Source organism: Bubalus kerabau, chromosome 12 (genome assembly GCF_029407905.1).
Source record: "Bubalus kerabau isolate K-KA32 ecotype Philippines breed swamp buffalo chromosome 12, PCC_UOA_SB_1v2, whole genome shotgun sequence".
NCBI lineage: Eukaryota > Metazoa > Chordata > Mammalia > Artiodactyla > Bovidae > Bubalus > Bubalus kerabau.
Window position 1 is genome coordinate 30,220,354 of NC_073635.1, and position 14,520 is coordinate 30,234,873.

Genomic DNA, 14,520 nt, shown 5'->3' on the forward strand with positions numbered 1-14,520 from the left:
GCTATCATCCCTAGAAACGTGATATATATTTCTCTCCGGGCACGTGGCAAGTGACGGTGTTTGATCAGTGTGTGAACTGCTAGGGCAACATCATGCACAGCATGTATGTTTCCCTTTGACACACGAGGAAGCTGTCCTCCTGTTACTCACACAAAGCGGCAGGGAAGACTGGAACGAGGTGGCGCAGGAGGAGCCCACAGTGTCTGTACAGAACTCGGGCACGGGCGTGAGCGGGAGTCCGTCCCCTCCATCCCAGATGTAGAGCGCGATCTGTCACACAGGAAACCGGCGTGAATGAGAGCCAACACCACCGTGCACGGAGGTACGCCGTGTCTCCAGGGAAAGCTACACCTCCCCTTCTCTAGAGAACATCACACTGAACCGCATTTACATGGCAGCATTCCGCAGGCTTCCCAATAGGTGGCGCTAGTGGTAAAGAACCTGCCTGCCAAGGCGGGAGACGTAAGACACACGGGTTCGATCCCTGGGTCAGGAAGATCCCCTGGAGGCGGGCATGGCAACCCACTCCAGTATTCTTGCCTGGAGAATCCCATGGACAGAGGGGCCTGGTGGGGCTACAGTCCATGGGGTTGCAAAGAGTCTGTCATGACTGAAGTGACTTCACAGCACACACCAAGACAATAATTCCATGTAGAGCAATCAAATCTTTTATTAACCATAAACAATTAAGAATCAATATCCTGGGGGACTTCCCTGGTGGTCCAGTGGTTAAGAATCCACCTGCCAATGCAGGGGACGGGAGTTCAATCCCTGGTCAAGGAAGACCCCACGTGCCACAAGGCAACTAAGCCCGTGCACCAACTACCGAGTCAATGTGCTGCAACTAAGCCCGCAGGCCTAGAGCCTGTGCTGTGCAACAGGAGAAGCCCCCACAACGGGCAGCCCGTGCACTGCAAAAAGCACAGAGCAAAGCCACTGAGCAGCAACAAAGACTCTGTGCGGCCAATACATTAATTCTTTTAAAAGAGAATCAATATTCCGACCTCCAAAAGATTTCAAAACTGTCATAAGCAATTTGAGGGAAGCTATTTTAAGGATTCTAAAGCATCACAGAGAAAGATAAAACATAAGATCATCGTGACTCTGGTTTCCTGCAGGATGGTAATTACACACCCTGAATAACCAACGGGCTGAAACTATCTAAAAATACTGCATAAAATATCTTTAAAAGCTTTTTAATGTGCTGCTAAACTGGCACAAAATGTAGAGCTCACAAAGACAAAACTGGAAAGTAAGAACCTGGGAGAGACGGTCCCTGAGGGTCACTTTTCCTCGCAGGCACCACCTGGGTCCTGGGCATGCTGAGGTTCTGATATGCGTTAAAGAGAATAAAGCCCATGACTCGCCCAAGTAGGGGTGTCTAACAGCAAACCCCCACATGAAGCTGGGACTTTGACACTAGATAGGGAAAAATCATCTCCAGCTATCCTGAGATTTTGTAACCAAGAGCCAGGCCTCCCTAATCTGTCACCTACATAGTCCAAAAATACCTTAAACAGAGTGGCCCTGAGTCGCTAGCAAGTCGGCAAAAGCTAACGCAAAGCCTTACTGAGGAGCCCACAACCTTAATAGGACTCGCGGACTGTCACAGGTGAAGTCCTCAGGAGCAAGAGCACTCAGAAAGATCACAGAAAGTAGAACAAAGACAGGAGATGAAGAGCAAGAGCCATCGGACACAGCTTAACCAGGCCCACCCAGAAGAATCCAGGGATCAGAGTGATCAAGCACAGAGATTATAAAAACTATTGTTTCATACATTTTTATAAAGAAAAACTTTAAAACATGAGCAAAATTTCTGGAAGATTACACAGGAAAGCAAATTTGAAAAAGAAATATCTAAAACATCAGACATGAAAAATACAAGCTGAAAATGAACATTTTAATGGTAAGGATAAGCAGCCTATCATAGCCACAGCTGAATAAAAATTAGGGAACTAAAAGATGAAGCCCCCCAAATTATCTGAACTGTATCGCAGCAAGAAACAGAGATGGGGAACATGAAAGAGAAGTGCAAACCTCTAGCATATATCTAAAGTTCCAGAAAGAGTAACAGAGGGAAGGAGAAAATAGTTGAAAAGACAGTGGCTGAGAATTTTTTTTAATTGTTTAACAATTCTATTATAGAAAGGCCCAATGAATACTAAGTAAGAGGAGAAAAAAAATAGTCTGCGTCTACACACTGGTGTTGCTGTTCAGTCGCTTGTCATGTCCAACTCTGCACCTGCAGCACTCCAGGCTTCCCCGTCCTTCATCATCTCCCAGAGCTTGCTCAGACTCATGTCCATTGAGTCAGTGATGCCATCCAACCATCTCATCCTCTGTCATCCCCTTCTCCTCCTGCCTTCAATCTTTCCCAGGGGTCTTTTCCAATGAGTAGGCTCTTTGCATCAGGTGGCCAAAGTACTGGAGCTTCAGTTTCAGCATCAGTCCTTCCAATGAATATTCAGGGTTGATTTCCTTTAGGATTGACTGGTTTAATCTCCTTGCAGTCCAAGGGACTTTCAAGAATCTTCTCCAACACCACAGTTCAAGAGCATCATTTCTTCAGCGCTCAGCCTTTATGGCCCAACTCTCACATCTATACATGACTACTAGAAAAAGCATACCTTTGACTGGATGGACCTTTGTTGGCAAAGTAATGTCTCTGCTTTATAATATGCTGTCTAGGTTTTTCATAGCTTTTCTTCCAAGCAGCAAGTGTCTTTGAATTTCATGGCTGCATTCACCATCTGCAGTGATTTTGGAGCCCAAGAAAATAAAGTATATGGTGTATGTGTGTGCATATATGTTAGTCGCTCAGTCATGTCTGACTCTTTGTGACCCCATGGACTGCAGCCTGCCAGGCTCTTCTGTCCATGCAATTCTCCAGACAAGACTACTGCAGTGGGTATTTATTCCCTTCTCCAGGGGATCTTTCAGACCCAGGGATTGAACCTGGGTCTCCTACATTGTAGGCAGATTCTTTACCGTCTGAGCCACCAGGGAAACTCTGTACACACACACACACACACACACACACACACACACACACACCCCCCATAGTGAAACTGCTCCTTGGAAGAAAAGCTATGACAAACCTAGACAGTATTAAAAAGCAGAGATATTACTTTGCCAACAAAGGTCCGTCCAGTAAAAGCTATGGTTTTTCCAGTAGTCATGTATGGATGTGACAGTTGGACCATAAGGATGGCTGGGCACCAAAGAATTAATGCTTTCAAACTCTGGTGCTGGAGAAGACTCCTGAGAGTCCCCTGGATGGCAAGACGATTAAATAAGGCAATCCAAAAGGAAATCAACCCTGAATATTCATTGGGAGGACTGTTGTTGAAGCTGGAGCTCCAATACTTTGGCCACCTGATGTGAAGAGCTGACTCACTGGAAAAGACCCTGATGCTGGGAAAGATTGAGGACAGGAGGAGAAGCGGGTGACAGAGAATGAGATGGTTGGATGGCATCACTGACTCAATAGACATGAGTTTGAGTGAGCTCTGGGAGGCAGTAAAAGACAGGAAGAGTGGTGTGCTGCAGTCCATGGTGTCGCAAAGAGCCAGAGACGACTGAGTGACTGAACAAGTGAAAGCCACAGAACACCAAAGACAAAGATCAATCTTAAAAGCAGCCAGAGAAACAGCAGACTGGCTACAAAGGACCCACGTGCGAGTGATGGCTTATTATCCAACACAACCGCAGTAACAGAAGAAAGGGCACAGGGGAACGGCACTGCTGTGATGAGAAAAAGGCTCACAACCCAGACTCCAACACACAATGCGACTATGTCTCAAGAACAAAGCTGAAATAAAGCATCTTTACAGGGAAACCTGAGAATTTGCCACCTCACTAAAAAGGAAATTCTGAATGATATACTTCCGGAAGAATAACAATGATCTCCATTAGCAGGGTCCAGAAGCAAAACAAAATAGTGAGGAAATACAGGGTTTGAGTTAATGCAAATGGTAACCGCATAAAGTAAAGACAACATCTGAGCTGCAGATTTAAAAGGAACGACAGAACAAAGCTACTGGACAAAAGAGCATCAAATTGAGAAAGGGATACATTCTCAGGTCCTTAAATTTCAGGATATTGATTAATTAGCCATGGTTAGGTAAGCATCACCAATCCAATGGACATGAATTTGAGCAAACTCCGGGAAACAGTGGAGAACAGAGGAGCCTGGCATGTGGCAGTCCATGGCGTGGCAAAGAGTCAGACAAGACTTAATGACTAAACAACAAGGTTAAGCATGCATGTTAAAATGTTTAAAATAACCGTTAAGAAACAGACACGGAGACCGAACTTCCAAAAGGGTTAGGGTTAGAAAAAGAAAAATGGGAGGGGGAACAAAGGTGCAAAGCAGGAAACATGGGCTCGATCCCTGGTCGGGAAGATCCCCTGGAGCAGGGAATGGCAACCCACCGCAGTATTCTTGCCTGCAAAATCCAATGGATAGAGGAGCCTGGTGGGCTACAGTCCACAGGGTCACAAAAGAGTCAGTCACGACTAAGCGACCGACAACAAATCCTGAAAAATGTCAATGTAAATTTCTACGTGGTTTGAAGATAAAGGTTGTCAAACTGGGAGAAAAAGATAAGCATATCCTCTTCAAGAGAAACACATCAAAAGATGAGGACATGGAAGTACTGAAAGAAAAAAGATGAAAAACACTTATGAGGCAAACACCAAATGAAAGCTAGTATGGAAGTGTTCCTGTCAACAGATGAACACTGAGGCAACAAGCATTCCTAGAGATAAAGAAAACTTTACCAAGAGAACATGACAAGTCTAAACCCGCATACTTCTTAGTGACATGGCCCCAGACTATAAATAGCAAGAGCAGGCAGCCCCACAATGAGACACTGTTGCACTCAGAGGGAGGCGTTTCATACCCTCCCTTAGTAGATGACGTATCAAGCAGACCAAACAAAAAAAAGGAAGGGAGAGAGGGAGGAGATATGTGAAAAGCACACAGGATTAACTGATGTATCTATTTCTTCTTTAACAGATATAAGTGAAAGTGTGAGTCACTCAGTCGTGTCCAACTCTTTGCAACCCCATGGACTCTAGCCTGCCAGGCTCCTCTGTCCATGGGATTCTCCAGGCAAGAATACTGGAGTGGGCAGCCATGCCCTCCTCCAGGGGATCTTCTTGAACCAGCGGTCAAACCCAGGGCTCCTGCACTGCCGGTGGATTCTTAACCATCTGAGCCACCAGGGAAGCCCCAGTAGATATGAAGAGAATAATATACCCTCCAATCAGAGCACGTTTATCCTTTTCTCCATTTGTGAAAACTGAACATGAATCTGGTCTTAGAGTTAAGCCTAAAAATATTTCAAATGACTGTTATACAGACCAGTCGTGCTAAGCTGGAAATCAATAACAAAACACAAGAACAACACACAAGTACACTAAGTCACAGTGAAAAACGTATTTTTTAAAGTGAGTCCCAATCACAAAACAATCTAAAAGCTTCTGCTGTAGAGAAACTCTTACAGATGATCACTGTGACACGTGTAAAAAATGTTCACAGAAGCAGTGACTGTAATAGCAAAAAGCCAGTAGTGACCCAGAGGCCCACTACCAGGAGGCTGGGCAAAGGCACCACGGTACAGTCCCGAGACAGACTGTTGCAGGAAGCGATGATAGATTCATTAAAGCTGCACACAGCAACACAGATGAGTTTCAAATCAAATTATAATCATATTCATGGTACAGTCCTGTTTATATGAAGCCCTGCTGCTGCTGCTAAGTCGCTTCAGTCGTGTCCGCCTCTGTGTGACCCCATAGGCGGCAGCCCACCAGGCTCCCCCGTCCCTGGGATTCTCCAGGCAAGAACACTGGAGTGGGTTGCCATTTCCTTCTCCAGTGCATGAAAGTGAAAAGTGAAAGTGAAGTCGCTCAGTGGTGTCCGACTCTTCGCGACCCCATGGACTGCAGCCTACCAGGTTCCTCCATCCATGGGATTTTCTAGGCAAGAGTACTGGAGTGGGGTGCCATCGCCTTCTCCGTTATATGAAGCCCAGAAGAATACAAAACTATACAGTATATATTCAGAGACACATTCATACATTATAAAATAATGAAGAAAAGGGGGCGAGGGAGAGGATTCAAGAAAGCTATTCACTCTGGTGAGAACAAAGCGGGGTCCTCTTGGGGAGACACATCCAGGCAACCAGTCAAGCTCTCTCTCTTAAACACAGATATTCTGACTGATGGTTATACCTTTCAGGTATGTTAAGAGCTTTTTTTCTTTTTATGTATGTTATTCAATGTTCCATAAGCTCCCAAACCTGGGGATCTATACCTGAGCTGATTATTCATTAAAAATCTAGACAGACCCTGGCTTTCAACCAGTCATTCCCTCCCTCTCATGGAAAAGAATGATTTCTGACATGTATTTTCATAATTTAAAAACACCCCTGAAATGAAAATCCTTCGAGTGCCCTTTCTGCTCCTGGCAGGCTGCCTGTGCTGCTGGATTGAGTTATGTGTCATGACTGACCCCAATGTCCTAAGACTCATAATTCTCTGGAGGGAAAGGAGGGTTGGCCATCAGATGTACCCACGAATAAGCTGCACAGAGAGATGATCAGAGATTACTGGATTCACGATGGCATGCCTGCCACCTGCCTCAGGATCCCTACCGACCAGTGTCCACTAAGTGCCAGGGGACCAGATGGCTCCATCCTGCTGTAGAGCGCCAGCACAGAGACTCGATGGAGGCGTAAGAGCAACCAAAGCACCAAATTAGACCAGAGGTATTTTAATGACATTTTGGCAAGTTTTTTAAACATTCACCTCTGGCTTCCCTGGTGGCTCAGGAAGTAAAGAACCCACCTGCAATGCAAGAGACCCAGGTTTGACCCCTAGATCGGGAAGATCCTTCTCCAGGGGAGAAGGCAACTCACCCCAGTATTCTTGCCTGGAAAATCCCATGGACAGAGGAGCCTGGTGGGCTACAGTCCATGGGGTCGCAAAGAGTCAGACACAATTAAGTGACTAACACTTTCACTTTAGTAATATAGAATTCTACTATTTTCTGTTAACCAATCATAATATAATGGTATTAAGTGAATAATATTACATAAACACAAAAGTAAAAGATGTTTATCAGTTTTCACAATGAGTAGCCAGACAAAAAATAATTACGATTAACAGCCATAATGGAAATATGATTAACCTAACACTATAAAATGGAGAAGGCAATGGCACCCCACTCCAGCACTCTTGCCTGGAAAATCCCATGGATGGAGGAGCCTGGTGGGCCGCAGTCCATGGGGTCGCTAAGAGTCGGGCAAGACTCAGCGACTTCACTTTCACTTTTCAGTTTCATGCATTGGAGAAGGAAAGGGCAATCCACTCCAGTGTTCTTGCCTGGAGAATCCCAGGGATGGGGGAGCCTCGTGGGCTGCCGTCTATGGGGTCACACAGAGTCAGACACGACTGAAGCGACTTGGCGGCGGCAGCAGCAACACTATTAAATAATTACCTACAGTTTGGGGGGTTACGTGGAGTGATGTGCTAAGTGGAAGTGCAAAGACGCGGGGGTTTTCATCTGCCAGCCTTTGTCTTCTGGTTAGTGCATTAAACCTATTTATGTTTAAGGTAATTATCAATGTGTATGATCTTATTACCATTTAAAAAGACACAGTTTCTTGATTACAAAGACTTTTAAGCAAACAAATTCATGACCCACCTCATGTTTTAAATCTATCGTGAAGTCAGATTTCAGGGATTCACTCTTTAATCTCTTTGTAAGCCTAGAAAATAAGAGATAATGTGAGGTTTTTTAAAAACCAAAACAGGCATCAAACAAGAATAATACATTCTTGAGACTTTCTAATATTTGAAAACAAAAATAGAAATTTTAAGGTAAAAGTAAGACTTTCATTTCCTTAAGGCAAAGGACTATGAAAACAGAATTATTTGTGCACCAGGAAATGAAGGTAAGACCTGTTGCAAACATAGGTTTCACTGTTTGAACACCTGGAAAACATAACATAAAACACAATATGACACAATAAATGTCTTTCAAAAAGCCATAAAGTGTGTGAACTCTTGATAATCCTTGACTGAATAACAGAAAGGAAAAGCAAAGAAGCTTGCACAACAAGGAAACACAAGCTGCTGCGTTTCAGTCTCCTGTTTTTAATGACCCTGATGAACTACAGTTTGTGGAGTTTTCAGGGGGAGAGAGCAGATGGTTGCAGGAAAGAATAACAGTTTCAAGTTATTTTCTTGCTTCAAAAAATTATTAATGGCTCTTTTCAACACAGAATAATGCCCCAAACCCCACCAGGCTCTAGAATCCCTGGCTCCTCAGCACCCTCCTGCCACCTCCAGAGCACACCCCTGGCCTAGTTCACCCCGACCCAACCTTCACCTGGCAGCCTTTTCTGGGCTTCCAGACTTTCCCTCAAGACTAAACAGAAGCTTCCTCTGCTCCCAGAGTGGGAAGCACAGCCCATTCATCCATCACACACAGCAGCTCCACAACACCCTCTACACGGCTCCTGCTGTGTACCCCAACGCGGCCCACTGCCCCCCAAACCTAGTGCTCAGTGAGCAGCCTGGATGGGTGAGAGCAAATACCAGTGTATTCCTTGATTCCAAGCTGAGAGAGAGAATTACACACTTACCAAGAACACTCAGATGCCACACGGTTCTATGCTTGTTACAGGACTAGAGGTAGGACCCCTCATTTCAATTACAAACCTCCTAATAAATATTCCCTGGTGGCTCAGATGCTAAAGAATCTGCCTATAACACAGGAGACCCGGGCTCGATCCCTGGTTCGGGAAGATCCCCTGGAGGAGGGCATGGCAACCCACTCCTGTATGCTTGCCTGGAAAATCCCATGGACAGAGGAGCCTGGCGTCCATGAAGTCGCAAAGAGTTGGACATGACTAAGCGACTAACACTTTCACTTAATAAATATTTTAACTGCAAAGAAATCACAGTGATTTTAAAAAGAAAAGTTTTCAAAGTCCTTACTGAGTTTTCAGCCTGGCTGAAGCACAAATATTTCTTTTTTAAGAAATTTTATTTTAACTGGAGGATAAATATAATATTGTGCTAGTTTTTGCCATGTATCAACATGAATTGGCCACAGGCATATGTGTCCCCTCAATCCTGAACCCCCCCACTTCCCTCCCCACCGCATCCCTCCAGGCTGTCACAGGGCACAGGCTTTAGATGCCCTGTGTCATACAGAGATAAAGGAGGAAGACACAGGTTGTAATTGACGTTTAGTTATAAAGCACTGGTTTTTACAGCTGATACGAATGTGGCTTGACGGCCGACAGTCCTAAAAAAGCCCGAAAGAATCTCTGTCACATTCCTGCTGGGTATCTGCGCACGGACCCGTGAGCAGGAGTGGGTGAGGATGTTACATAAAGAGACTGCATTCTTAGTACATTCCTGATATATATTAAGAGGAAAAAACCTGCCCTGGCACAGAATCTTGCCCAGCTCGAATTCTGCTTGGTTGAAGCCAGTTTTTATAAATAAACTCTTTCAAGTTAACTTTGGAATCTGGACTCATGACAAGTGCCTTCAAAATCTGATCAGACCATATTCAGACTCCAAAGACCAAAAACAAGTCATACCTGAGCTTACCGCCACAGGCAAGAAACAGGGGCTGTGATCAGATGCCAATGTCAGACGGCCATGCCACCCCTGCCCCTCAATAGACAATAAACACCTCTGAACTGCCACCCTAAACAGGCTCTCTACTCCTGACTTTCCAAGTTTCTTTCTCATTCAGTTCTTGTACATTTTCCTTTGAGGAAAACCAGAGAAGGACAGAAAGTGCCAGCCACTGACAGACTCTCTTTAAGATGAGCACTGATTGACTGGAGACAGATCAGTGTGTACGCTGGCATCTGTAAGTGGCTGCCTTTAGCAACCCATGGACTCTGCCAGAACCAGTGATGGTTAATCAATATCATGAACTTCCCCTGGATGAGTCAGCTGCATGGGATACCCGCAGCCTAGCCCAGTCATCTCGCAAAGGAGTCCCAGCTCTAAACGTGCGCAGGGGGAATTCATCTAACTGAAGAGGCAAGTCCCAGCGATGGGGCCCAGGTGTCATTCTTCTATACACAACCAAGGGCTATACTCGAGGGCTTTTCAAATGCAAATTTCAGGAACCAGCAAGGCCAGAAATCCCAGTTATTTCATGAAAATATTTCTTCATTAAATATTCAGTTCCTGGCAAATAAGACATTCGACATTCAGCTTTCAGTTCTAATCACACAAGCAGCTAGACTGGAAACTTGCAACAAACGGCGAACCTCTCAGTTCTGTATTAGGAAAACTTCCTACTGACTTTTCTAATACCACTTGTGAGATAAGTCAACAGAGTAAGATATTGGAGAAAATCAAGATAAGGTTTGCAGGTAGAAAAACAACAGAAGAAACCAATAACTGTGTTCTGTAGTAACACTTATTTGAAGAAATCACCTTATTGAAAATTAACAAGCATTTATCCAAAAATGCAATTTTTAAAAATTGATGTTAGGGTTAGGAGAACACATTAGATGGATCACCAGGAAACGTTGGAAAGTGTTAATTCAACATTCACTAATGCAAAGAACTGACTCACTAGTAAAGACCCTGATGCTGAGAAAGACTGAAGACAGGAGGAGAAGGGGACAACAGAGGATGAGATGATTGGATGGCTTCACCGACTCGATGAACATGAGTTTGAGCAAGCTCCGGGAGTTGGTGATGGACGGGAAAGCCTGGCCTGCTGCAGTCCATGGGGTCACAAAGAGTCAGACATGATTGAGCAAATGATGCAACTGATGCAGAGTATATTTCCAGTGAGGAAGCATTTCTGATGAGAAAGCTTAAGAAAGTGAGTATCATGAGATGTTTTAAGTAACCAGTTTCTCTGGTGACTTGAGTAGAAGAAATGACAAAATGTGGTCCACTGGAGAAGGGAATGGCAAACCACTTCAGTATTCTTGCCTTGAGAACCTTGTGAACAGTATGAAAAGGCAAAAAGATAGGACACTGAAAGATGAACTCCCCAGGACGGTGGGTGCCCAATATGCTACTAGAGATCAGTGAAGAAATAACTCCAGAAAGAATTAAGAGACAGAGCCAAAGCAAAAACAACACTCAGTTATGGATGTGACTGGTGATAGAAGCAAGATCCAATGCTGTAAAGAACAATATTGCTATAGGAACCTGGAATGTTAGATCCACGAATGAAGACAAATTGGAAGCGATCAAACAGATGGCAAGAGTAAATGTTGACTTTTTAAGAATCAGCAAACTAAAATGGACTGGAATGGGTGAATTTAACTCAGATGACCATTATATCTACTACCGTGGACAAGAATCCCTTAGAAGAAATGGAGTAGCCATCATAGTCAACAAAACAGTCCAAAATGCAGTATTTGGATGCAGTCTCAAAAACAACAGAATGATCTCTGTTTGTTTCCAAGGCAAACCATTCAGTATCACGGTAATCCGAGTCTATGCCCCAACCAGTAACGCTGAAGAAGCTGAAGTTGAACAGTTCTATGTAGACCTACAAGACCTTCTAGAATTAACACCCAAAAAAGATGTCCTTTTCATTATGGGGGACTGGAATAAAAAAGTAGGAAATCAAGAAACTCCTGGAGTAACAGGCAAATTTGGCCTTGGTGTACAGAATGAAGCAAGGCAAAGGCTAATAGAGTTCTGCCAAGAGAACGCACTGGTCATAGCAAACACCCTCTTCCAACAACACAAGAGAAGACTCTACACATGGGCATCACCAGATGATTGACACCAAAATTAGATTGATTATATTCTTTGCAGCCAAAGAAGGAGAAGCTCTATACAGTCAGCAAAAACAAGACTGGGAGCTGATTGTGGCTCAGATCACGAACTCCTTATTGCCAAATTCAGACTTAAATTGAAGAAAGTAGGGAAAACCACTAGACCATTCAGATATGACCTAAATCGAATCCCTTATGCTTATACAGTAGAAGTGAGAAATAGATTTAAGGGATTAGATCTGATAGACACAGTCCCTGATAAACTATGGATGGAGGTTCGTGACATCGTACGGGAGGCAGGAATCAAGACCATCCCCTAGAAAAAGAAATGCAAAAATGGCTGTCTGAGGAGGCCTTACAAATAGCTGTGAAAAGAAGAGAAGCCAAAAGCAAAGGAGAAAAGGAAAGATATACCCATTTGAATGTAGAGTTCCAAAGAACAGCAAGGAGAGATAAGGCCTTCCTCAGTGATCGGTGCAAAGAAATAGAGGGAAAAAAATAGAATGAGAAAGACTAGAGATCTCTTCAAGAAAATTAGAGATACCAAGGGAACATGTCATGCAAAGATGGGCTCAATAAAGGACAGAAATGGTATGGACCTAACAGAAGCAGAAGATATTAAGAAGAGGTGGCAAGAATACACAGAAGAACTATACAAAAAAGATCTTCATGACCCAGATAATCACGATGGTGTAATCACTCACCTAGAGTCAGACACCCTGGAATGTGAAGTCAAGTGGGCCTTAGGATGCATCACTACGAACAAAGCTAGTGGAGGTGATGGAATTCCAGTTAAGCTATTTCAAATCCTAAAAGATGATGCTGTGAAAGTGCTGCACTCAATATGCCAGCAAATTTGGAAAACTCAGCAGTGGCCACAGGACTGGAAAGGTCAGTTTTCATTCCAATCCCAAAGAAGGGCAATGCCAAAGAATGCTCAAACTACCGCACAATTGCACTCATCTCACACGCTAGTAAAGTAATGCTCAAAATTCTCCAAGCCAGGCTTCAACAGTACGTGAACCATGAACTTTCAGATGTTCAAGCTGTTTTTAGAAAAGGTAGAAGAACCAGAGATCAAATTGCCAACACCCGCTAGATCATTGGAAAAGCAAAAGAGTTTCAGAAAAACATCTATTTCTGCTTATTGACTATGCCAAAGCCTTTGACTGTGTGGATCACAATAAACTGTGGAAAATTCTGAAAGAGATGAGAATACCAGACCACCTGACCTGCCTCTTGAGAAATCTGTATGCAGGTCAAGAAGCAACAGTTAGAACTGGACATGGAACAGCAGACTGGTTCCAAATAGGAAAAAGAGTTCGTCAAGGCTCTATATTGTCACCCTGCTTATTTAACTTATGTGCTGAGTACATCATGAGAAACGCTGGGCTGGAAGAAGCACAAGCTGGAATTAAGCCTGCTGGGAGAAATATCAATGACCTCAGATATGCAGATGACACCACCCTTATGGAAGAAAGTAAAGAACTAAAAAGCCTCTTGATGAAAGTGAAAGAGGAAAGTGAAAAAGTTGGCTTAAAGTTAAACATTCAGAAAACAAAGATCATGGCATCTGGTCCCATCACTTCATGGCAAATAGATGGGGAAACAGTGGAAACAGTGGCAGACTTTATTTCTGGGGGCTCCAAAGTCACTGCAGATGGTGACTGCAGCCATGAAATTAAAAGATGCTTACTCCTTGGAAGAAAAGTTATGACCAGCCTAGACAGCGTATTAAAAAGCAGAGACATTACTTTGTCAACAAAGGTCCTTCTAGTCAAGGCTATGGTTTTTCCAGTGGTCATGTATGGATGTGAGAGTTGGACTACAAAGAAAGCTGAGCACAGAAGAATTGATGCTTTTGAACTGTGGTGTTGGAGAAGACTCTTGAAGAGTCCCTTGGACTGCAAGGAGATCCAACCTAAAGGAAATCAGTCCTGAATGTTCATTGGAAGGACTGATGTTGAAGCTGAAACGCCAATACTTTGGCCACCTGATGCAAAGACCTGAGTCATTTGAAAAGACTCTGATGCTGGGAAAGATTGAAGGCAGGAAGAGAAGGGGATGACAGAGGATGAGATGGTTGGATGGCATCACCAACTCAATGGACATGAGTTTGAGTAAACTCTGGGAGTTGGTGATGGACAGGGAGGCCTGGTGTGCTGCAGTCCATGGGGTCACAAAGAGTGAGACACGACTGAGTAATTGAACTGAACTGAGCAGAAGAAATTCATAAGTAACTATAAATCGTTGCCCTACCTACTGAGTCATCAGTCAAGGAAAGGAGACACGGAGAATAAACATTCCTGCAGTGGGCGCTGTTGACTAACCACACAAGACAGAGCCTTCTAAGAGAATTCTGATTTTGATTAATTTTTTAGGTCAATAAAGAGGTCTCCAGAGTCAGTTAGTTTGGTCCCAACTGATGCCCTAAAGTTCCCTGGCAGCTGTTTATGGTTCAGAGGTTGTGGACACCTTAAGTTGTCCCCATCAAATTTAACTGGATAGGATCCAACTAGACACATCCCAGGTGCAGGGCCTAAGAGACTCGGGTTCAATCCCTGGGTCGGGAAGGTCCCCTGGAGCCTCTAACCGTGGAGTATGCTAATCCTTAGTCTCTAGCTGTGCGTTTATGTCAAGTTGCTTCAGTCGCGTCTACTCTTTGAGACTCTATGGACCAAGGCCTGCCAGGCTCCTCTGTCCACAGGATTCTCCAGGCAAGGACACTGGA

At 44.1% G+C, this 14,520-nt stretch overlaps 1 protein-coding gene across 1 annotated transcript in view; it reads right to left on the reverse strand.

The window, feature by feature from the left end:
• Positions 1–14,520, reverse strand: part of B3GLCT (beta 3-glucosyltransferase) — a 120,547-nt gene that overhangs the window by 44,144 nt on the left and 61,883 nt on the right. Inside the window, exons 8-9 of the mRNA XM_055542437.1 lie at positions 7,712–7,775; positions 151–270 (exon numbers count right to left, since the gene is read on the reverse strand). Of these exons, the coding sequence (XP_055398412.1) occupies positions 151–270; positions 7,712–7,775 (184 nt within the window). The remainder of the gene's footprint in view (positions 1–150; positions 271–7,711; positions 7,776–14,520) is intronic.